General features: G+C 40.9%; 1 protein-coding gene across 4 annotated transcripts in view; it reads left to right on the top strand.

Annotated features, from left to right (window-relative positions):
• The first annotated feature begins 7,018 nt into the window (after positions 1-7,018).
• The window catches only part of tppp (tubulin polymerization promoting protein), a 48,152-nt gene continuing 29,421 nt past the window's right edge, over positions 7,019-25,749 (top strand). The window contains exon 1 of one of the 4 annotated variants that reach the window (XM_072283448.1): positions 7,019-7,260. Coding sequence is in view for 3 of the 4 variants with exons in the window: in XM_072283444.1 (XP_072139545.1) it covers positions 7,360-7,434 (75 nt within the window). In the remaining variant the exon portion in view is untranslated. The other 3 variants (XM_072283444.1, XM_072283447.1, XM_072283445.1) reach the window with 3 other exon arrangements.

Below are 25,749 nucleotides of genomic sequence, written 5' to 3'. Positions count from 1 at the left end.
CCATTTAAATAATAATCTGATCTTACATTTTTCCTTCCAAAGTGGATGACCTCGCATTTACCAACATTATATCCCATCTGCCAGACCCTTGCCCACTCACTTAACCTATCTATATCTCTGTGTAGACTTTCTATATCTTCTGCATAGTTTGCTTTTCCACTCAGTTGAGTGTCATCAGCAAACTGAGATACACCACACTCGGTCCCCTCTTCCAGATCGTTAATGTACATCATGAACAGTCGTGGGCCCAGCACTGACCCCTGTGGAACACCACTCAGCACTGATTGCCAGCTAGAGAAACACCCATGTATCCCAACTCCCAGATTCCTATTGGTTAACCAATCCTCTATCCATGCTAATACATCACCCCAGCTCTATGCATCTTTGTGGAGAAGTCTTTTATGTGGCACCTCATCAAACACCTGGAAATCCAAGTAAATAACGTCCATCTGTTACCCTCTACCACTGTGCTCATTATATCCTCAAAGAACTGCAGTGAGCTTATCAAACAGGAGCTGCCTTTGCTGAATCCATGCTGTGTCCGCCTGATGGATCCATTTCATGCCAGAAGCCTTGCTTTTTCTTTAATGATAGCTTCAAGCATTTGCCCAACTACATATATTAAACTAACTGGCCTATAGTTACCTGCCTTTTGCCTGCATTCTTTTTGAACAGTGCTGTGACATTTGCCTTCTTCCAATCTGCTGGGACCTGCCCAGAGTCCAGAGAAGTTTGGTAAATTATCACCAAAGCCTCTGCTATAACCTCTGCCATTTCTTTCAGTACCCTGGGATGCATTCCATCAGGACCAGGGGACATGTCAATCTTTAGGCCCACAAGTTTGCTCAGCACTACCTCTTTAGTGATAGCTATTGTATTGAGGTCCTCCCCTCCCATCACATCCATACCGTCTCTCTTCGGCATGGTAGATGGTACCATATATGGTACCATATAATGATCCACCGTGAAGACCGACACAAAATAGTCATTCGAAGCCTCAACCACATTATGCAGGTTGCAAGGAGAAGAGCCATCTAGAACGTCACAGAGGCTGCTGAGAGTGCCTCCGGATGGCTATGGATCAAGAAATGTAACCCATGGACCAATAATGCTGGGCCACAAGCCAGGGCCTGATCAATCCTGGCTGAGCTGCCTGGGCAAGGGTGTCTGATGTTGAAAGACCAAAACGCCTGATGACCCCAATTTACCTTGATGATGATGTGTCCAGCACCTCCTAGGATGGATCTCAGCTTCAAATGCGAAAATGTTATTTAATCATGCATTTTTCTGAGGCCCTCCATTGGTGGGAGTCGAACATGATTATTGTGCCCTAGTTGTCTATGGGATACGCAAGCTAGTGCACTCTGGTATGGAGAGTAAGCTGTTGCTCATGTAGCAGGCTCCCCCCCCCCCCCTCCATGCAGCTGAATGAATCCAAATGAGTGGCAGAGACCGATACAGTTTGGCACCAGTGGTATCACAGGAGTTACCAGTCTGCATTGAACTCAATGTCGTAGGGACTCCAGCTCTGGATTTCTCCTTGGGGTTTTCTCCTGAAGCCTTCCCCATAGTGGGTATAGTCGCGAGGCAACAGAGGTTTGAGACAGAATTTTCCTTCCCCAAGGTGAGCTGCCAACCACGGCTGATGAACCCCAAAAACCTGAAGCGATTGGTTTTAAGATACCAGTAGCTTACCTTTGCTCCTTCTCCAGTCAGTAGAAATAGTTCTGCTGGACATAGTAGCTAAGGCACATGTGAAGGCCAGGAGTTGGACTTGGTTGTCAGAGGCTATTGGAGACTCACGCCATTGGGAGCATTTAATAGGTAGTGGAACCTTACCCCACTACCTCCCCTGGCAATAACAACCTTAATCATAAAAACATAGTTCTTTAAGGTTATAAATCTCAAGACAGTTGGTAAAAAAAATCACCAATGTTATACAGAAAGCCTATTGACTTGGATTTAATTTTTGACAGTTTTATTGAATTGGTATAATTTTACTATTAAAAGAAAAGCACATCAAATTTCTATCAGACAGATTACAGCAATTTGTTGTATTTCAGCAGTTTGTTGAACTGTTGAAATTACAATTTCATTTCCTAAATATTTCTAACATATTACAACAGTTTCAGTGGTTATCATAATTATATTTTTCTCTTCCCAAATTCCAGTTTGTGCTGTCCTCATCTCTCTGCACTGTGCCACCATTGCAAAAGGCTAATTTTCATGGTATTTATACCCTGTGTTTGCATGCCTATGACAACAATTGAAGTTGAAAGATAAAACTAACCAGTCTCAATTTCCTCCTCTTCCATCATCATAGAAGCTTTTTTGTTGACTAATTACATAATTTATTCTACTTTCCTTTCTGTTATAAATATATCTTTAAAAATGGAATAACACACACAAAATGCTAGAGGAACTCAGGTCCGGCAACTTTCTATGGAGAGCAATGAACAGTCTGCTTATTCCTCTCCATAGATGCTCTCAAATCGACTGAGTTCCTCCAGCATTTTGTGTGTGTTACTCTGGACTTCCAGCATCTGCAGAATCCCTAGTGTTTGTGTATATATTTTTTAAAAATCTCATCTTACTCCCTTATTATAAATGGAACCATAGTGTACTAAAATCTGCTAGTAGTAATAACTTCTCATTATTCACTCCACCAAATCCCTTTTGAAGTCTATATGACTTCCCTACATTTATATGGTGACTGTACTTGCAGAATTACTTTGCTGTTCACCACTGGGAAGCAAGATAAACATTTGCTTCATTTATTTATTTCTATTTTCTGTTTAGAGGTTCTTTAAAGAGCAGATGTCTAAGACTACATTCACCTTTCCAAATGCAACCTCACTGTTACAGGTAAAACCTCACAATCACTTTCACCATTCCTCTTGCACACTCAGTGAAGCCTGAGTGCTCTATTCACTTCCTTAGAAGTTTGCGAAGATTTGGCATGACATGGAAAACTTTGATTCTATTATATTTCTTGGATTTATTGAGTATGCCCGCAAGAAAACAAATCCTGGGGTTGTATATAGTGGCATACAGTATTGTACTTTGATAATACATTTACTTTTAACTTTTTACTCTTGAACAATAACAATAACACCAGGTAATGGTCAATGCTCTTCCCTGCACATCTTTTCAATTGTTAATGGACATCTATATATTTCCTTCAAAATATCACATTAAATTATAGGGATGGATAACCTGGTTTCTTCTGCATATTTTTAAATTGCTGTTTTTCTCATGTTGATTATTCTTTGGATAATTTAAGCAAATTTGGAAATTGGCTCTTTAAAGATTTTTATATTTTCTAGAGAGAAAACCTATTTCTCTGCAAACTCGTAGCGAGAATCAGCATAGAGGGATCTTGGAGTGGAACTCTCCGAAAGTGGCAACACAAGTATTTGGGGTGGCAAAGAAGGTGTGCTACATACTTTACTGGTCAGAGTGTGGAATATAAACATCAGATATTGTTTGTTTGTTGATCCAAATTCCAGCATCTGCAGTCTCTTGTGTCTCCTTGAAACTTGCGGTCATATTGCACCTGTATAAAATTCAGTTTTGGCCACATTGGAATATTGTGGGCCATTCTGATCAAAACAGGGAGAATGTGGAAGCTTTGGACAGGATGCAAAAGAGGGAGGTTCACCAGGATGTTGCATGGATTAGAGAACGCTACCTGTAAGGAGAGATTGGACAAACCTGGATCTTTTCTCTGGAGCATTGGAGGCAACCTGATATAAAATTATGTAAAAAAAATTAAGAGATGGTCTGACATGTTAAAATAGCTACGGTTGGAATGATCTGACAAATGGAACATTTGATGCCAACCGCAGTCACAATTTAACCATAAGTTATGTGTATGTGACTGTCAACCTTCATCCAGTAAAAATGCACAAATGACAGTGTAATAAACATATTCAGTTTTGGTATGATTACTCGATGGTGAGATAATATCTTAGACAATTGGGAAGAAAACCCCATGCAATATTTTAATTAGTGTTGACTTCCTCTCTTGTAATAACCTTTTATGTTTTCTCTGTGGTTTGCATGATGTGAATATTCCAAAATATGCTGCTACTAAATTCATCTTTCTTCCTCACCTACTCTATCCTTTCTGTAGGAATCACTCTCTACGTGACTGCCTTGTCCACTTGTCCCTCCCTACTGACGCTTAACCCTGCAAGTGTGACACCTGCCCCTACACATCCTCCCTCACCACTGTTCATGGCCCCAAACAGTCCTTCCAGCTGAGGTGACACTTCAGTTGCCAGTCTGTTGGAGTCACCTACTGTATGCAGTGCTCCCAGTGCAGCCTCTTCTATAGCAGTGAGACCTTCTATGGACTGGAGGACGTACAAAATCCTACCTTGGCACCTCATCGTAACGTAGGAGTGATACTGGCAGAACATCAGCGAAAGACAGTGGAGGTTCGTTCTCTGGCAGGTCTGACCAAGCCGTGAAGGTGATGTTCCATCGCTGTACTACTAGACTAGATCTAGTAGTAGAATCGTGGCTGGCTAAGTCAAGGAGGTAAGCATGCCTTTGCTACTTTGTAGGTTATACCTCTTCAGGCAAAGGCTGCACCCAACGAGGACGCCGACAGCAGAGCGTCTGATGGTGTCTGTGGCAGATGAATCCAAAAGGGTCAATGGTACAGCCACCCTGGTGGCATGCGGAGGAACCAGAGTGCTGGTCAACGGACGGCATCACTAGACTAGTTAGTTGTCACTGTGGGGCAGCGTCCTTATCCGTGAAGTCTGTTACACTCCTGTGTACCACTTAGCATCAGATTTGGAAGCCCAGAGAGACTGTACGGTGGGAGCACGGCACCGTCTGTCTTATTACTGCACAAGGCGTGTCAGTCAACATCAAAATCGATGGACAGCTGAAGAAGAAGAGAAAGACTGGAGGACCACTTCATCAAGCACCTTTTCTCTGTCCATCACACAAGGTGGGATTTCCCAGAGGCCATCCATTTTAATTCTACCTTCCATTCCCATCCTGATGTGCCAGTCCGTTACCTCCTCTATGGTCATGATGAGGCTGGAGGAGCTGCAGCTCATATTCCATCTAGGTAGTCTCTAACTTGACGGAAGGAAAATTAATTTCTCTAACCCCCTTCTGCTTCTGTTTCCCCATTCCCCATTCTGACTACGCTCTTAACTCTTTCCCCTACTTGACCATCACCTACCTTTGGTACACTTCCTCCTTCCCTTTCTCTCATGGTCCACAGTGTCTCCTATAATTCCTCCTCCTCCAGCCTTTTATGACCTCCATCTATCACCTCCCAACTTTCCACTTTATTCCCCTCCCCCATCCACCCACCTCTTTCCTTACCTGTTTTCACCTATCACCCGCCCATTTGTGCTCATTACCCACCCCGAACTTTTTCTACCTTCTTCCCTTCCCTTCCAGTCCTGATGAAGGGTATTGGCCTGAAACATCAACTTTTTATCCCTCTACTATTGATGCAGACAGCATTTTGTGTGTGTTATTCCAAAATACGTTGCTTTGTCTGCTGTGTTAATGCCACTTTGTGGATTTCTGCCACTTTGCCACAATCCAGACAAATGCATCAAAAGGCCTGTTTGGGGGTGGGGGGGGGGAGAAAAAGGTTTTATACAAAAACAAGTTGTGCATGATCCTTTTTTCCAGAATGCATGCGGCCTAACACTCAAATGAAACACATCCGGAAGCTTCATCCTTTATTGAGGATTTCTGATATTTATATCTTGTATTAAATGTTTTGTTTTCTTGCTGTGGTTTTCAACTCAAAACAGTTCATTACCGTTTTAATATATCCTTGAGTCCTGTGCAATAGAAAGACTTTAATTAATATTGGATGGAAGTTGACGTATTTGGTTAAAACAATGTGCATTGGGTTTGAATATAATCCAAACTGAGACAACCAGTTTATTTGTGGTGCCGTTGCTGCAGTGCAAGTGGGTGCAATATTGGATTGGATTGCAAGCTACTGTCAAACCACAGAGAAGGGCTGGCGTGCGATGAAAGTTAATAAACTGTTGGTTGGAAATCATACAGTCTCAATGCGGAATTTACTACAACTGAACACAGAGGTGAATATTTCCATCAGATTGTCCGTAGCCGAAGGAATACCGAGCTCGTCATCTTACAGTACAAAAGGAATGAAGTGCAGCAGTGAATTTAAAAAAAATGGAATTCAGAAGACAGAGTACGTGTTAAAATAGCAAAAAAAGGGCAAGTAAAAAAACTAATTTTAATAAGGAAAATGTGATACACATAACAGTAGGACCTCTTAAAATGAAAAATTATCTGTCTGCAAGTGACATATCTTGGTATAGTTTTAAGTGACTAATCCTGTCTCAATAAAACTGGGAAAAGATTAATGAAGGAAATTTGTGAAATGTGAAACAGAGCTGATTCTCGCTTGGAAATGCTGATCTTTGTGAGTGTATAATCACTAATCCCGTGTGCGGCCGAATGGCCGAATCCTGGTCCCATGTTTTACTGTATTTTGCTTTCAACTTTAAAGTCATATTTGCAACATAATGGGATACTTGTGACAGGGGATTCGTCTTCTAAAACCAACCATAACGCTTGAATTGCCGGCATCACATTCGTATAAAACACAAACACAAACACACACACACACCAGGTATTCAACATACTTCCGCAAAAACAATCTGCCACCCAGCCAAGCACAGATCCACCAAAACCCCTAAACCTGCTTCAAGAGTGAGGGAAACATAAATCCAATGTAGACAAAGATACACGCAGCTACAGCCAGGCAGAACCCTCAACCACATACGTACACAACTACAGAGAAGGCATCGACATGGCCAGGCACAGCCGGTTAGGCACCACCAATGCATTAAGACAGAGAAACAAACTAAACAGACACATAGTGCTGACAACACAAGGTTTAAAACACACATGCCACGGAAGCGTGAAGGCGATTGGACCTTGCACACGGTAAATACGCCAGCCTGTTCTGGGAATCCCATTCTTCGGGAATCTCCCATTTAAGGGCAACGGCAGCTCCGCGGCGCAAAAGTGACTTCAGTAGGAGGATTATGAGTGTCATTTACCGAGGCTGATTGATGGCTGCTTTCGCCGATGAGCGCCAGATTTCCGGAACAGGGACGCGACGCACGGACCAATGGAGCCCCGCGGAGCGCCAAGCAGCGCCCGCCCCTCCTCCTGTAACCGTGCCCAGGGCCAGCACTCGTGTACCTGCCAGTACGGAGACGGCGAGGAGTAGTTGTGAGTATTAGACACACTGATCAGTCTTTCGGCTTCTGTCTTGTGTCTTTACATCCACAAAACAAGGGAGGGCAAATTTATCCTTTCCTCTAAAGAGGAATGCGAGGTGTTGCAATCTTTACGCGCTTGCCTCCCTCCGTCCCGGATAGTGTTGCTGATGTGAACACCCCTCTGGTAATTTGGATTTCTTTTTGTACAGAACGATGCTGTACTTTTATTTCTCAACTTTTCGGTTAACCAAGTGTCATAGTAACATTAAACACGATGATATCAGGGAGTTGACTTTTAGTTCTTAACTCCAAGGTGTATAGATAGTTCCCTGGTGGCGACAGGGGTGTACAACTTTTGCCTGGCTTTCTAAATTGATTGTTTTGGGGTATTTCTTTTCTCTGTAGTCTGTGGCTTATTTGCATTGTTTTTTGCTTTGGCTTGTATTACATTACTGTAACTTGTAATCGCATGTGCGAAAATGGAAGCAGCGTTATGCGCAGAATAGGGGAAATGTTAGCAGGTTTGACTGCTATTGTTTCCTGTATTAAACTGTAATCTAGGCCAATAATATTACTCCAGAAATAAATTACCGCAGGTGTTGAAGATAATCAGAAAATGCTGAAAATACCCTTCATTTTCAGGCAGCATCCTAATAATTTAGGTTGGTGATTTTTGGGCAGAATGAATTTTACTGGTCCCTCGGCTGTAAAACAAAATGTGTACATAGAGAGACTGACGGCTGAGTTGCTCCAGCAGCAAGTTTTTTTTTTTGCTGCATCTCGAGTGCCGGCTTCGATTGATGCCCTTTCTGGGCAGTTGTTTCAATTAACTTTGGTTTAATTAAATTCGGGACTGCAGATGCTGGAATCTGTAGGGGGAAGAAAAAACAACGAAAACTGCTGGAGGAGTTCAATGGGCCAGGCAACGTCTGTAGAGAGAAAACAGCCAGTCGAGATCCTTCACCTGGACCAGATTGTTCGGCTGGAAACCGATGAATATTATTCGGGCTTTGCCTTGTGGTCAACCACACCCTCCTCAGTTTAAATACTTCAGGTGGATTTTGCATCAGGACGAGTTTTTCCTTCGGGCGAGGAATCGAAACACGATTGAATTTGCTGTAATTGTGTATGTTGCTAATTGTACATAAAGTTAATGCGATGTGGAAAAGTTTTACCACTGTTTGTCAGTGTCAAAATCTTTCCATTTCACAAACGACTGTAAATTTACAGTTTGTTCTCTTTATTGTCTTAAAATGGAAAATATTTTGAGGGCACAGGAGTATGTGGAGGGGACGACTTTAATCTACTAAAGTTAATCCATAGCTAATCCCACAAAACATAACTTCATTAGAGATATGGTATATCTAGAATGATTTCCCTGAAAGCTGTGGGTGTTTTGGGATTAAATAAGTTTTCCAGGTTTATTATTGATAGAATAATAAAATGTATGAATAAATCAGATAAATAGAACAGACATGCTTTATCCAGGCTTATTTAAATCATAGATGGCATTTAATGAGCTGAATTTCCTACAGTTTCCTGTGAGCCTATTGCTTTCCACCTTAATAACGAGGAAGGGGAGTGGGTATTAAACATTATTAAAATTAATTACAAAGTAGAACCAAAATTAAACTGGCAAAGATTTGCACGAAGTAATGCTCTCTGATATGACCCTGAGAGGCATTGTTTTGATTTTAAATGGTTTTTATTATTCTAACTTTTGTAGATGGAGCTTTAGCAACTGCTCCAGCAGCAAGGTATTTATTTATTTTTCTCGGCATCCTTTTTCAGCGTCTTGTTTCCTCATACCTATCCAAGTTCATCTTGTCTACAAAGGCCACGTGGTGCTCCCATGACAACTTCTGCTTCTTGCCTCCACGTTGGCTGGCAATGGTATCAGTTCCCCGTTCTTGACTACTATCAACCCCTTCAAGCTACTTTTCCTTGTTGCTTAATTTGGTAAAGCACCACTTTTTTTTCTTCAAAAAGTGTTGTCATCAAATCCAGACCTGTGTTTACTTTGATTCAAAGTCTGATTTTCTGGTATTGTCCAACTGGACAGAGCTTTACTTAACCTCAACTAATTCAAATTTTAACTGTACAATTGTAGAAATATAATTATCTTTTCATGTGTTCACATTGTTCCCTCTGTGGACCATTATTCCCTGTTGTTTTATTGTTTACACCCTGCTCTTGGGTCAAAGTCATTTTTTTAAACAAATACAATGGCTGATTCTAGGTTTCAGCTGAGAATGCACACTATCTCACCCATCACTGTGCCAATTCTTGCATTAAACAAGGCAAGATTTGCTCATGTTTGTTAACATTTCCTCATGTCATTGCCTTTTATCTTCAATCCCAGAACAAAGTTTTTTCCTGAGTTCAAGAATTTAATAAACTAGGACAAAATCAGATGACCCAAGAACCAATGATAGTGATTTTTTTTTAAAAATTAAAGAATCCGCAAGAGACAGAATGGATTTAAGTTAGGATACTGGCAGTTTTTCTGGAAAAAGCTCCAGCTCATTGATCCAAATCAAATTTAGTATTTTACGCTGAGCTGAATCATTGACCAAAACAAAACAGTGCACTTTGCCGTTGGCTGCTAAAATCCTTGATCGTTGTTGCAAAAGTGAAGATCAGAATTACAATTTTTTTTCCCATCTAAAACCTGCACGAGCTTCAGAACAGCTGTCAGTATCCAAACTTAATCCCATTCTGCCTCTTGTGGGCCTGTTTACTTTTATAAGTCACTCAACCATTGGCTCTTGGGTTATCTGAATTAGGCCTAATTTATTGAATTCTTTCCCTAAACCCCTCTGCCTCCATTTCCAGAGCCAGAATACTACTTAACGTATCCATTTAGCTACTTTTATTTTAAGATGTTACCTTATTTGGCTGTTCTTGGTATCTGCAGACCGGTCCAGAAGATAGAATCTTAACCTGCCCCTGCCCGGTCCCACCCCAACTTAAGGATCTTGCAGCCAGAAGTATCAACTGTTCTCATGGTCCAATCGTCCTTAATTAATTCCAGGCAGACTTTTTAAGTGAAAGAGATATAGTGTACTCAACACCTTTTATGATCTGGGTATATCCTGGAAAAAAAGTTACAGGATGAAATGTTTTACATCAAATTAAAAGTTTTGAAGTATAGGAGACTCAACAAGCAAGATGTGCGTTGCATTGACCCTTAATCTGTGATTTGTCCAGATGTTTCTTGAGTGATAAATACTTGCCATGATTTGTGGAAAACTTCCCCATACTTCAAAAACATGTTTTGGGATAATATCTTCCTAAGAGGCTGTTACAATAATTTATTGTGTTAACAGAAGTGCACGAAAAATTGACAGCTGAAGGTTATGGCCCGTAAGCAAACACAAGACTGCAATTGACAGGGAATAAACTCTGCAAAAACCTATGAAAATCCAGTGAGCGGGCCAAATGCCTTGTTCATGAGAGAGGTCAGAGGAGATTGGCCAGACTGGTTCAAGTTGATAGGAAGGCAATAGTAACTCAAATAATTGTGTGTTACACCACTGGTGTGCAGAAGAGAATCTCTGAACACAAGGCATGTCGATGCTTGAAGTGGATGGACTATAGCAGCAGAAGATCATGAAAATGCACTCAGTGGCCACTTTATTGGGTATAGGAGGTACCTAATAAAGTGGCCACTTAGGTATTTGTACTTTGATAATTTACATTAAACTCGAAACGATAACAAAACAAAATGTATAATCTGCATTGATACCATTTGAATAAAAGTTTAAAAAAAAATCAAGTACAATTTTCTATTTAAAATTCATTTTGTACGTTTACAATGAAAGTGTCATCATTTCTTGGGTAACATTGAATTTCTTGGATCATGTGTGGAGCATCCACGTGGTCTGTTGTGATCTACTGACGGTCAGGTTACAGAACCTCACTTTTATCAAGGGATGAATTTTACAAAGTAATGTTCACTATTTTACCTGTTACACAAGCATTCATTTTTCTGCCCTGCCACGTTTTATCTCAAGGGCTTATGTTTACTCTGCCCTCTGTGGTGATTTTTAAGGAATAGGCAGTCTACATTCAGCACTGGAAGAAGCTATTTGATTTAAAAATTGTGATATCTTAGCACATCCATTCAAACATGATGTAAACCAAGCTATTTTGAATGTTGAAGTTGAAGTGAAGAGAGTGTACACAGGAGGAGGTAAAGGAATGTGACAAGCTGATATCTTGTGTGTATAATTGTAAACAATATATGTGCACCTGTATCTTTTTTATTTATGTGCACATTTTTGGGTTTGCCACACACACCAAACAAATGATTAATTTTTCCTGGCGTTGATGTGTTTCTAGGCCCTCTCCATTAGAAGACAAAGCCATTGTACAGGTGAAATCCAGTCAGCTTTCTTTTTCATTAGGGAAAGGCATAAACGTTTTTGTCACATTTTGTTGTTTTAAAAAAAATCTTTTTCTGGGCAATACCTGTGTGAAATAAAGTATGCTACAATAGGAGTTTGAAGAGATTTCGTATGCCATTAAATACTAGCAACTTTCTATACATGTACTGTCGTTACATCACTGTCTGGTATGAGGGAATCAATGAACAGGATTGTAAGAGGCTTAGTCAGCTTTGTCATGGGTACCATCAAGAACATCTTCAAAGGATAGTGCCTCAAGGAAACAGTATCAACCATGAAGGACCCTCACTGTCTGGGGCATATCTTATTACTGCCATCAGGGAGGATGTACAGGAGGCGCACAATCAGTGTTTTAGGTACAGCTTCTCCCACTTTGCCATCAGATTTCTGAGCAGTCCATGAACTCATGAACACTGTTTATTTAATTTTATTGTACCATATAGTAATTTGTTAAGCCTGCTCTGTACTGCTGCCACAGAATAACAAATTTCACGACTTGTGTCTGTGACTAAACCTGATACTGAGGATAAATGTATGTTGGCACAAACAAGTTTACTCGGAATTTGGTTGAACACTGTAGTTGTTTGTCAAAAGAATACATTTAACTGCACCTGGCCTGAACTATGATTAATATTGTTAGTCAAAGATAATGATTGTTAGAGCAGAGAAGAATAATGCGATTGTGGCAGGTTCACAGATGTGATTTTGTAGAGCACAATAAAAAAAAGTCTATATGTAATTAATTGTGGGAATTTAATTTTTCTATTAAGTACTTAAATATGACTTCATTCAATGAGTAGCTGACTTTCTTTCCGAGCAGGGCTTGCTGCTAGATATTATGTGTATCTTCAGAACAATCTTGTTTTAATTGGAGACTACTCTATTCTTTCTGACTGGATTACTTTCCTTACATTGGTTTCCAAGTAACCGATATTGGAAAAAGTAGTCACAGTTGTTCATTTTGTTTATATAAAAAGTCTGACAAATCAATCTACCAGACAACTTTTCACCAGGAATTTTGGAATACTCAATTCAAGGAAGGTTTGCTCTGCTGATAAACTGCTAGCAGGTTTAAGAATCTGTATTTTGTCACATTTCCCAGATACTTGTAACAGTTCTGTGATGGGAATGTGCATTTGCTGGGTTTGAATGAAAATAAGCCACGTTTAATTGTCAGAGAGGTTGTGATGAGCAGAATAAAAATCGAGTTTGGAAATACTCACTCTGCCAGACCGAAACCAACGAGCAAAGTATTATTTAAAAGTGCCTTTTAAAAACCAGTACTTTCTTTCAAAACAGGAGATGCTTCATTCCGTCGTTGTAGCTTAAAACTGTTCAGAGATTAAAGATTCTAGGAGGTGTAGTTAAAAGATATAATTGTGGGGGTATAGGCTGGGGATAGAGAAACATTATTTACAAAGTGGTTGTGGAATGCATGAGTAGAGTTAATGATTGAAGTAGATGGAAAAATATTAGGCCAGCAATGACCTCAAGAAATGCTATTACAGTTTGTAGGCAATTGCAAAAGTGACTACACTTCATAAACAGTTAATACAGGGGAAAATAACTGACATCTCCATGCAATGAGATCCTTCCAACTGCATTACAATAATCTGGTTTCATATGCCAAATTTTTCTTCTGCATACATTTGTCCTTCAATTCCACTACATTGTGATTCCACTTCTGCTAAGCTGTTGCAAATTTCAATAGCCCTTTATTTTATAATTACACATACCTGTATAAATCTATAGTCAGATTGTTCAAAGCTGGCTTGGTATTCCTGGATCTAATCTTATCAGTGCAGATATACAACAGTGATTATTTCTGCAGAATCTTGAGGCAAGAATGACTAACTTGGTTAAGTATTTGATTCTGCAGTTTTTTTTGTTCTTGTTTGGGAAGATATTAAACATAGAAATCTACAGCACATTACAGGCCCTTCGGCCCATAATGTTGTGCTGATCATGTGACCTACTCTAGAAACTACCTGGAATTACCCTACCGCATAACCTTCTATTTTTCTAAGCTCCATGTACCTATCTAAGAGTCTTTTAAAAGACCCTATTGTATCTGCCTCTACCAGCTTCACTGGCAGTGCATTCCACACACCCACCACTCTCTGTGTGGAAAAACTTACTCCTGACATCCCCTCGGTACCCATTTCCAAGCAGCTTAAGACTATGCGCCCTCATGTTAGCCTTTTCAACCTTGGAAGAAGCCTTTGGCTATCCACACAATCGATGCCTCTCATCTTGTATGCCTCTATCAGGTCACCTCTCATCCTCCATCACTCCAAGGAGAAAAGGCCAAGTTCACTCAACCTATTCTCATAAGGTATGCCCTCCAATCCAGGCAACATCCTTATAAATCTCCTCTGCACTCTTTATAGTGTCCATATCCTTCCTGTAGTGAGGTGACCAGAATTGAACACAGTACTCCAAGTGGGGTCTGATCAAGGTCTTATATAGCTGTAATATTACCTCATGGCTCCTGACCTCAATTCCATGGTTGATGAATGCCAACACACCATTTGCTTTCTTAACAACACTGTCAACCTGTGTAGCAGCTTTGAGTGTCCTGTGGATACACATCCCAAGATCTCTCTGATCCTCCACACTGCTAAGAGTCTTGCCGTTAATACTATATTCTGTCTTCAAATTTGATCTACCAAAATGAACCACTTCACACTTATCTGGGTTGAAATCCATCTACCATTTCTCAGCCCAGTTCTGCATCCTATCGATGTCTTGATGTAACTTCTGACAGCCCTCCACACTATCCACAACACCCCCAAACTTTGTGTCATCAGTAAACTTACTAACCCATCCTTCTACTTCTTCGTTCAGGTCGTTTATAAAAATCACAAAGAGCAGGTGTCCCAGAACAGATCCCTGCAGAACACCACAGGTCACTAACCCCATGCAGAATACGAGCCATCTACAACCACCATTTGCTTTCTGTGGGCAAGCCAATTCTGGATCCATAAAGCAAGGTCTCCTTGGATCCCATGCCACCTTACTTTCTGAATGAGCCTGGCATGGGGAACCTTATCAAATGCCTTACTGAACTCTATATACACTACATCCACTGCTCTACCTTTAATGTGTTTTAATACATCCTCAAGGAATTCAATCAGGCTCATAAGGCATGACCTGCCCTTGACAAAACAATGCTGACTATCCCTAATTGGGTTAGGTCTCTCCAAATGCTCATAATCCTGCCTCTCGGTGTCCTTTCCAACAACTTGCCCACCACTGAAGTAAGACTCACTGGTCTATAATTTCCTGGGTTATCTCTACTCCCTTTCTTGAACAAGGGAACAACATTTGCAACCCTTCTGTCCTCCTGTACTTCTCCTGTCCCTATTGATGATGCAATGACCATCATTAGAGGCTCAGCAATCTCCTCCCTTACCGTCCACAGTAGCTTGGGGTATATCTCATCCGGTCCCGGTGACTTATCTAACAATGCTTTTCAAAAGCTCCAGCACATCCTCTTTCTTAATGTCTATATGCTCAGGTGTTTCAGTTCGCTGTAAGTCATCCCCACAATTGCCTGGTGAATACTGAAGCAAAGTATTCATTAAGTACCTCCACTACCTCCTCTGACTCCAAGCACGTTTCCACTATCGCACCTGATTAGTCCTTTTCCCTCACGGCTCATCCTCTTGCTCTTCACATCCTTGTAGGATGTAGGGTTTTCCTTAATCCTGCTCGCCAATGCCTTCTCGTGGCCCCTTCTAGCTCTCCTAATTTCATTCTTAAGCTCTTTCCTGGCAACCTTGTAATTTTCTAGAACTCTATCAGTACCTTGTTTCTTGAATCTTTTGTGAGGTTTTCTTTTCTTCTTAACTAGATTTTCCATATCCTTTGTATACCATGGTTCTTTTACCCTACCATTCTTTTTCTGCCTCAATGGAATGCATCTATGTAGAATGCCATGCAAATATTGCCTGAACATTTGCCACATTTCTGCCATGCATTTCCCTGAAACATCTGCTCCCAAGCTCCAGCCTAATAGCATCATATTTCCCCCTACCCCAATTAAATGTGTTCCCAAACTATCTCCTTTACCATAGTGCTGGAGAAGGATGGGAGCAGACAGAGATGTGATCACCACCTCCAAGGTGCTCTACCTCTGAGAGAGCTAACCAGGTTCGTTTCCCAATACCAGATCAAGTGCAGTCATGGGATCCAAGGAGATCTTGCTTTGTGGATCCAGAATTGGCTTGCCCACAGAAAGCAAATGGTGGTTGTAGATGGCTATCATTGGCTTATCTGATGTTGCATTAGGAAACCATCTTGAACACACCTAACCAACTCCACCCATCTAAACCCCTTGCTCGAAGGAGATGTCTAAACCATTTGTTTGAAGGATTTTTAATGGTTATTACTGACAATAAGATGTGACACTAGTTTGCTCACAACTTACTCCACTACTGGCACTAGCCTTGAGTCAATGAGGTGAGCAAAAAAAAAGCAAGAGCTCTGAACTGTTTTGGTGTGACCTGAAAGGTGTTTGTGTAGAGACGGTGGGTCAACTGGTAAAATGCACCCTTAAGACCACATGACATCAGAGCAGAATTAGGCCATTAAGTTGAGATTTTTGATTGCAGCCCTTTGGCTTGAACCAAAATGTTTGGATAGATTTTATTGGCTTTTTGCATTGTCTTAATTTAATTGACAAACAAATCTGTTGGTGTTTTTTAAAAATTGTTCCTGTTTATTAACAGTTTTTTAAAAATAAAGTTCTATAATGTTGATTAGAAGGATGATGGGGGGTATTGATATCACAATCTTTGTTGTTGCACTACATCAGTAGAAGACTGTGGTCTTCCTGAGTGATATATTTAATAATATCCCTGATGTTTTAGTAGTTCAGTCTAACTGCTCCCTCTCTGGGATTTGCTGTTCACAGACAAATATTAAGAAATCGTCAAGGAATAATTTAACAAGATAATTCTTTGCAATGATTTGATGTTGAAAAGGAGTCCAGATTGCAACATTCCCTTAAATATTATTATTTTTAAAATAAACCAACTCCAACTTCACTCACTGAGTTCAGATTCTTGAACTGTGGTAATTATTCGCTTTGCGCAGCCAGGAGGCATGTCTGAAGCCCACAGTGGACTGTAATGAAAAATTGGACCCTACAGTGTTTAGAATCTGCATTCATTAACTTCTTGACATTGAGCTTGTACCATAATGCAGTCAAGTACTGCTTTTACAAAACAACTGGATGTTTCTGGTTTCTTTGCACTGTGACTTTTAAATTTGACCTCATTACAGATGTGAAATATCCAGTGTTTTTTTTTGAGTTATTTTTAGTTTACTGGCATTTTTTTCCTCAGGCCTCTAACTCCAGACAGATTGGCACACAGAGGGGAATACCAAGCCCATCTTGGATGAGTGACCCTCAGTAGCAGGCCAACTGTGCCTCTTGACTAACTCAAAACTTAATGACAGAGTGACAGAGCTTCAAGGATTAAAACTTGGCAGCAGTGACTTGTTTGCTTGCCGTCTTTCTTCAAAACTGATGGTCACTTGATCAGATCAAAGAATGAATATAGATGTGAAAGACCATCAGACTCTCCTAATTCACATTTCTCACTTTTATTTGTAAGTGACTGCTGAAATTTCCAACTGCTTCTCAAGAGCAGTCTTGGAAGATCTATCAAGTTCATTAAATCCATACAATGTGAAAATCAAACAGCTGTGTGCTGTAGTGTCCCAGTGCTTTATGCACAAAAAAAACTGTGGGATGGCGGGATACAGGTGACTGGGTCAAAAGCATGTTGGCAAATTCCTGGTTGCTAAGGCAATGAACTAAACACTGGTGACTGGCATTCCCTCCTTAATAACTAGCCATATTGGCTCAGCTCAGAAACTTGCCTGACTCTGTTTACTAACACTGTAGAGAATTAATTCTCACTACATTTCAATAATCTTTTCCAGAGGGCGATGACAGTATAAACAGAAACATAAGTTAGCCCTCCTCCTAAAGCCCTTAATGCAACTTGTGTCAGTTAACAATTATTGTGTCATTGTAGTGAGTAAAACTGAACTGAAATGAAGGTGAAAGCATTTTCATCTGCTCCTGAACTGGATGAGACTCTCAATACTTTATAAGACCATGAGACATAGGAGCAGAAGTAGGCTATTTGGCCCATCGAGTCTGCTCTGCCGTTCAACCATGGGCTGATCCAATTCTTCCAGTCATCCCCACTCCCCTACCTTCTCTCCATATCCTTTGATGCTCTGGCTAATCAAGAACCTATTTATCTCTGCCTTAAATACACCCACGTTTTTAATGCTCTGACATTTCTGGCATTAAGTTACTGGCCTTTTTTAACTTCCGCTTATTTTGTGTAATGACGATAGCTTTTCACACCCAAGAGCCACCTATTGTTAGATGGAACAGTAGACAGTTCTGGAATGAAATAAGCACATGTGTTTCCCTGGTGCACAGAATATGTTGCAGCTTGTCTTATACCATCCATACATTGAGAGATTACATGTAAACCCTTGGGTGCAATTAGTCACTCCTTGAACCTGCAGGAAGCTCCCAGTGTGGCCAAGAATTCCCTGATGTCCATGTTAAAGGAGAAGGGTATGGTGCAAATTGTAACACATTTAACATAGCAGTCTGGCAGTCCAGAGAAAAACAGGTTCACATTTGAAGTGTTCAAATCATGGGTACGTGGATGGAACACTAATTGCATAGGGACAATGACCTCTGTCATTAAAGCCTTTGAAAATCCTAGCCTGAAAATGCACTTCAGGATGCTCCCAATATTCATTTTATATTCTTTCAGAATCAGGTTTAATATCACTGGTATATGTTGTGAAATTTGTTAGCTTTGTGGCAGCGGTACAATGCAATACATGACAAAAGAGGGAAAAAAGAGAATTGTGAATTATAGTAAGTATATATGCATTAAATAGTTGAATTAATTAAGTGGTTTAAAACTACGTAATTAAAGAAAAAGTAGTGAGGTAGTGTTGATGGGTTCAATGTCCATTCAGAAACCAGATGGCTGAGGGGAAGAAGCTGCTCCTGAATCACTGTGTGTACCTTCAGGCTTCTGTACCTCCTTCCTGATGGTAGCAGTGAGAACAAGGCATGTCCTGTGTGTTGGAGGTCCTTAATGATGGACGCTGCCTTCCTGAGGCACCTCTCCTTGAAAAAGGCCTGGATACTACAGAGGCTAGTGCCCATGATGGAGCTGACTAATTTTACAACTTCTTGCAGCTTACTTTGATCTTATGCAGTAGCCCCCCCCTCCCCTCCCCTCCCATACCAGATGGTGATGCAGCCAGTTAGAATGCTCTCCATGGTAAATATGAAGAAAATTGAGGGTTTTTTTTGTGACAAACCAAAACTCCTCAAAAAATCCTAATCAAATATAATCACTGTCTTGCCTTCTTTATAGCTGCATCGATATGTTAGGTCCAGGTTAGGTCCTAAGAGATAAGATACTCAGGAACTTCAAATTGCTCACTCTCTCCACTTCTGATCCCTCTATGAGGACTGGAGTGTGCTTCCTTATCTTATCCTTTCAGAAGTCCACAATCAGTCCTTGGGTCTTCCTGAATATATATCCCAAGATATGATATATTTTGCTCACTGTATGCACCGAGGCTGTGCTGAGACCTGGCAGCCAGGATTACTAGACAATGCCTTGAAGCTACACCCAAAAGTGGATACATTGTAATAATCTGCGGGCCACTAGCTTGAGGAAGTGCATGGAGACACAGACACAGCAAAGAAGTCAGTTAGTGGCTCAATTAAAGAATCAAAATATCAATTTGTACTTTTCAAGAAATGTTTTACAAAAAAAATGAAACTAATGAATGTTTTCCACTTTCTGCTTTCTCAGTGGGCTTTTGCTTTCTGTATTCTAGATTCTCCAACTAGTGAGAAATGACCTGTGGCTAACTATAATGTCAGATCTATTTTTTTTGTTCCTACCATTCTGCTACCAGGAAACCCATCCTTTCATTTATCGCCTGTTGGGGGGGGTGGTGGGAATGGTGTGTGTACTATTGGTCCATGACTAAAGATGGCTCTTTATAGGGAACAGATCATGAGACTAGATAACTGTGTAACAGTTAATTGAATAAAATGTAAGGGAATGGCAGATCAGACTAAGGAGCTGATTATTGACTTTGGGAGGAGGAAACTGGAGGTCTGTGAGCTAGTCCTTATCAGGGAATCAGAGGTGGAGAGGGTCAGCAACTTTAAATCCCTTGGTGTTAACATTTCAGAAGATCTGTCCTGGCTCAGAACTTGAGTGCAATTATGAAGAAAGCACAGCAACGCCTCTACTTCCTTAGGGGTTTGTGAAGATTCGGCATGACATCTCAAACTTTGACAAATTTCTATAGATGTGTGGTGGAGAGTATATTGACTGGCTGCATCACAGCCTGGTGTGGAAACACCAATGCCCTTGAACTGACAATCCTACAAAACATAGTGGATACGGCCCAGTCTGTTATAGGTAAAGGCCTCCTCACTGTTGAGCACATCTGCACTGTAGTGGGAAAGTGGCATCTATCACTGAGGGGCCCCACCATTCGGGCTACGTTCTCTTCTCGCTATTGCCATCAAGAAAAACAGTACAGGAGCCTCAGGACCCTCACCACTGGGTTTAGGAATAGTTATTACTCTCAACCATCAGGAGCCCTCAGCTTCACTCGCCCCATCACTGACTGTTCCCACAACCTATGGATTCACTTTCAAAGACCTTTCATCTCATGTTCTCTATTTATTTGCTATTGCTATTTCTCTGATATTTGCACAGTTTTCTGTCTTTTGCACATTGATTGTTTGTCTGTCCTGATGGTGGCAGTCTTTCATCCATTCTCCAAGCTCAAGTACATTTATTATCAAAGTATGTTTACAGAATACAGCTCTGAGATTAATCTTCCCGCAGGCAGCCACGAAACAAAGAAACACCATGGAATCTGTTCAAGAAACCAACAAACACCAAAAGAAAACATTAATAAAAAGAACAAATTGCGCAACAGTGAAAAGCACGAGAACAGCACATAAAATATCAAACATCAAACCAGTACTATGCATTTTAGTTCAGTTCAGTGCCACGCCCCAAACCAATGCAGGCTTCTTTGCCGAAGCGCTTCCAGTCTGCATTGGTCGCCCTGATCAAGCTGCTCAAAAACAGCAAAAAAAAAACAATCCAGGAACAAAAGCAACATGAACCTCAAAAGTTCCCCAAAATGAGTCCACAGCCTCACCGATCAATCTTGGCAATGTGGTGAGACTCCTGCACTTTAATCTAACAGCAAGTAGCGAGAGGATGAGGAAAACCGGTCAAATGCAGGCAGTTGGCACCAAGCACCTGCCTGTCCTCCACTCCCATCCTCCTCGATTTCAACCTTGCTTGACGCCTCAATCAGAGAGAAGCAATGGAGTCAGTTGTGGGCTCGTGCCCTTGACATCTCAGTTGGAGAGAAGCAGTGGAATTAATCGTGGGCTTGTACCAACAAGGAGACACAAGTCAATGTGGTACAGAACCTTGGAAGTGTAAGCACAACTACAAGTAACGCGACAGGACGTTGCCTCAGTGGTGATGTCCTGTGGTCCCTTAAGCACGGGGACAGCAATTGAACATCAGCCACGAGAGTCCTAGTTATTCCTGCCCCATTGTGTTTCTAGTATTTACTGTGAATGGCCACAAGAAAGTGAATCTTATGGATGTATTTGGTGACGTGTACAGAATGTACTTTGATAAATTTACTTTGAACTTTGATTTTGTTTTCCTTTTGTGTAGGAGGGGAATCCTGGAGGAGGGTTTAATTTAATTAAAAGGGTGGGAGATTTTCCTCTCACACCAAACACAAAAACATGTGAGTTCTTGAAATACTTTTTAAGTGCAATATAAATATTCTTGGATTTCTTTTAATTCAGAGGTAAGCATATTCTTGATATACAGTGGAGGGAATAATTAGTTGGGGTGGGTAAGGATACAGATTTGAGGCTACAGTCAGATCAGCTATGTTCTTAGTGAATAGTAGAGCAGGCTCAAAGGCCCAAATAGCCTCTTCCTGCTCATGATGCCTGTGTCCATGATTTACATGGGCTGAACAGCCATCTTGGATTAATTGGAGGCTCCAAAAAATTTAAATTAAACTGTTGTGTGAACCAGCCTGCAAATGCAGAAGGCACTCTGTATGATTTTATTTAAAGTTCTTGAATGTTGGTGTTCATCGAGGGTGAAGAATTAAGAAGAAAGCTTGATAGTAGATGCCATTGATGAGGGTTTTGTTGGATTTCCTGTGGTGCAAGCACTTGGAGGCAGTAACTTACGGATGTTATGAGGGGAAAGTGTCTAAATCTCATTGTGTAGTCTGATATAATTGATCTGAAAGTGAGGCAGGTAGCTAACCATGCATTGCTCTCACTTTAAGGAGTAAGAATGTCACTTTATTTTGTGTATCTTCTATCTGGGTGTAGGTCATTGTGGGTACTCTAGTTTGATTGTGAAGGTAATGGAGGGATTTCTTCATTGAAATGGTTTGATACAACTGAGTGATTCTTCAGCCATTTCAGAGGACAGACGAAAGCCAACCACATTTATATAGCACTGAAATGACTCCTTGGCTTTCTTCCTGGAAGCAAGTTAATGGAATCAGTTGAGTTATGATGTTATAGCAATTAGTGAAACTTGACTACAGGAGGGGCAGGACTGGCAGCTTAATATTCCAGGGTTCCAATGTTTCAGATGTGATCGAGGCAGAGGAATGAAAGGTGGGGGAGTAGCATTGCTTGTTAGGGAAAATATTACAGCAGTGCTCAGGCAGGACAGATTAGAGGGCTTGTCTACTGAGTCCTTATTGGTGGAGCTGAGAAACAGGAACGGTATGGCCACATTAGTGGGATTGTATTACAAACCACCCAATAGTCAATGAGACTTGGAAGAGCAAATCTGCAGAGAGATAGCAGGCAACTGCAGGAAACATAAAGTTGTGGTGGTAGTGGATTTTAATTTTCCATACATTGATTGGGACTCTCATACTGTTAGGGGTCTAGATGGTTTAGAGTTTGTAAAATGTGTTCAGGAAAGTTTTCTAAATCAATATATAGAGGGACCAACTAGAGGGGATGCAATATTGGATCTCCTGTTAGGAAACGAATTAGGGCAAGTGACAGAAGTCTGTGTAGGGGAGCACTTTGGTTCCAGTGATCATAACACCATTAGTTTCAATTTAATCATGGACAAGGATAGATCTGGTCCTAGGGTTGAGGTTCTGAACTGGAAGAAGGCCAAATTTGAAGAAATGAGAAAGGATCTAAAAAGCGTGGATTGGGACAGGTTGTTCTCTGGCAAAGATGTGATTGGTAGGTGGGAAGCCGTCAAATGGGAAATTTTGAGAGTGCAGAGTTTGTATGTTCCTGTCAGGCTTAAAGGCAAATTGAATAGGAATAAGGAACCTTGGTTCTCAAGGGATATTGCAACTCTGATAAAGAAGAAGAGGGAGTTGTATGAAATGTATAGGAAACGGGGTAAATCAGGTGCTTGAGGAGTATAAGAAGTGCAAGAAAATACTTAAGAAAGAAATCAGGAGGGCTAAAAGAAGACATGAGGTTGCGTTGGCAGTCAAAGTGAAGGATAATCCAAAGAGCTTTTACAAGTATATTAAGAGCAAAAGGATTGTAAGGGATAAAATTGGTCCTCTTGAAGATCAGAGTGGTCGGCTTTGTGCGGAACCAAAGGAAATGGGGGAGATCTTAAATAGGTTTTTTGCATCTGTATTTACTAAGGAAGCTGGCATGAAATCTATGGAATTGAGGGAATCAAGTAGTGAGACCATGGAAACTGTACAGATTGAAAAGGAGGAGGTGTTTGCTGTCTTGAGGAAAATTAAAGTGGATAAATCCCCGGGACCTGACAGGGTGTTCCCTCGGACCTTGAAGGAGACTAGTGTTGAAATTGCGGGGGCCCTGGCAGAAATACTTAAAATGTCGCTGTCTACGGGTGAGGAGAGTAGACCATAGGGGAAGGGGGAGGGGATCCAGGCAAGTGAGAAGAAATAAAAGGTCAGAGTGGGGAATAGAGGAGGGGGGGGGGATTTTTTTCATCAGAAGGAGAAATCGATACTCATGCCATCAGGTTGATGAGTACCCAGACGTAATATAAGATGTTGCTCCTCCACTCTGAAGATGGCCTCATCTTGACATGAGGAGGCCGTGGATTGATCTCTTGGAATGGGAATTAATATTTCTGGCTACTGGGAAGTCCCACTTGTGGCGACGGATGGTGTGGAGGTGTTTGACAAAGCGGCCCCCCGATTTATGATGGCTTCTCCAAGGTAGAGGAGTACACATCAGGAGCACCAGGCACAACAGATGACTCCAGCAGATTTGCAGGTGGAGTGTTGCCTCACCTGGAATGACTGTCTGGGGCCTTGACTGGAGGTGAGGGAGGAGGCGTATGGGCAGGTGTAGCACTTAGGCTGCAGGCAGAGATGAGTAGTTAGTCATTGTCGTAGTCATTCTTTTTAGTAACAAGTTTTATCAAGTCAAGTTTGTCATATACAAATACATAGTACAGGTACAATGAAAGGTTTACTTGTAGCAACATCACAGGTACATCAATTTAGACAACACACCAAGCATTAATTATGTGAGGGGCGATTAATAAGTTCATGGCCTAAGGTAGAAGGAGTCAATTTTAGAAAACCTACCACATTTATTTTTCAACATAGTCCCCTCCTACATTTACACACTAAGTCCAGCGGTCGAGGAGCATAAGGATCCCTGCTTTGTAGAAGTCGGCGTCTTGGACCTCCAGAAAGTGGTCCACAGCAAGGGTGATTGATAAGTTCGTGGCCTAAGGTAGAAGGAGATGAGTTACACAGCTCTCATTACATATCATCGTCTGGTACAGCAATTCAAATGTACAGGAAAGTAAGAAGCTGCAGAGGGTAGTGATCTCTGCTCAGTACATCACGGGCACACCCCTTCCCTCCATTACCTGAGGCCCTGCCTCAAGTAGGCAATATTTATCATCAAAGATCACTACCATCTGGGTCACATCGTCTTCTTGCAGCTACCGTAAGGCAGGGGATGCAAAACGCTGAAGTCCCACGCTACCAGGTTCAAGTACAGCTATTTGCCTTTAACCATTTTGTTCTTGAATAAACCTGCACAACCCTAATCACTAGAGTTTAGCAAGATTATGAGCACGTTGGTCACTTTGCACTAAAATGTACATTTCCATGCTCTGATCGTGCTCTTTCTTGTAACCGTTGTGCATAGTTACCGTTTAATTTGTGTTTTTCTTGTGAATACTGCTCAGATAATGCTATGAGCCTGTGATACTCCTGCAAGTGAATATTTTACTCTTCCTGTGCATACATGTACTTGTTCAGATGACAGTAAACATGACTGACTGTAACCAAATTAATTACTCATTTATGTCATTGCTATTTGTGGGATTTTGCTTTGTTCAAACTGACCCTGCAGTCGTGATAATTTTTCATGCGTACTTGGTTGTAATATGCTTTGCAACTTTTCAGATAATGAAATTCACTACATAATATACAAGTTCTGTTAAAACCTGTAGTAAGTGCTGGATTCTGTGTTAAAGAGAGAGTGTAACTGCGATCACACTGTGTAGGTCTGTTTGCATGGATCCTATTGGCCATGAAAAGCAGCAGTCATCAGCATTTTTAGCTTCATTAGCCTGCGGACTTTACTGGAACTGATCTGCACTTGTCCTTTATGAACCGGATCATTACTTGCAAGTTTACTTGTTACTCTCCTTGCCAATGATTTACCCTGAAACTCTTGCAGTTCAGGGTGTGAATTTAAAATCAATTGCAAATTAACAGGTTATTACTGCAAAGTGAATTTGTTTTTTTTACAATATCAAATGTATTAAGTCTGTTACAGACCAGAGTCAAATTCTATATGATTACAATAACCTTACTTTAATTTCATGCATTGTTAAACTGCAAAGCTTTATCAAGATTAGCATGATCAGACAATGCATTGCAAATCTTGTTAACAGATCTTTTATATTTCTTTTATAAAACTTGTAAATTAGTATAGACATAACAAATAC

The sequence above is a fragment of the Mobula birostris genome, chromosome 19 (genome assembly GCF_030028105.1).
Source record: "Mobula birostris isolate sMobBir1 chromosome 19, sMobBir1.hap1, whole genome shotgun sequence".
Taxonomy (NCBI): Eukaryota; Metazoa; Chordata; class Chondrichthyes; order Myliobatiformes; family Myliobatidae; genus Mobula; species Mobula birostris.
Note: the sequence above shows the minus strand (reverse complement) of the source record. Positions and strands in the feature narration are given on the sequence as shown.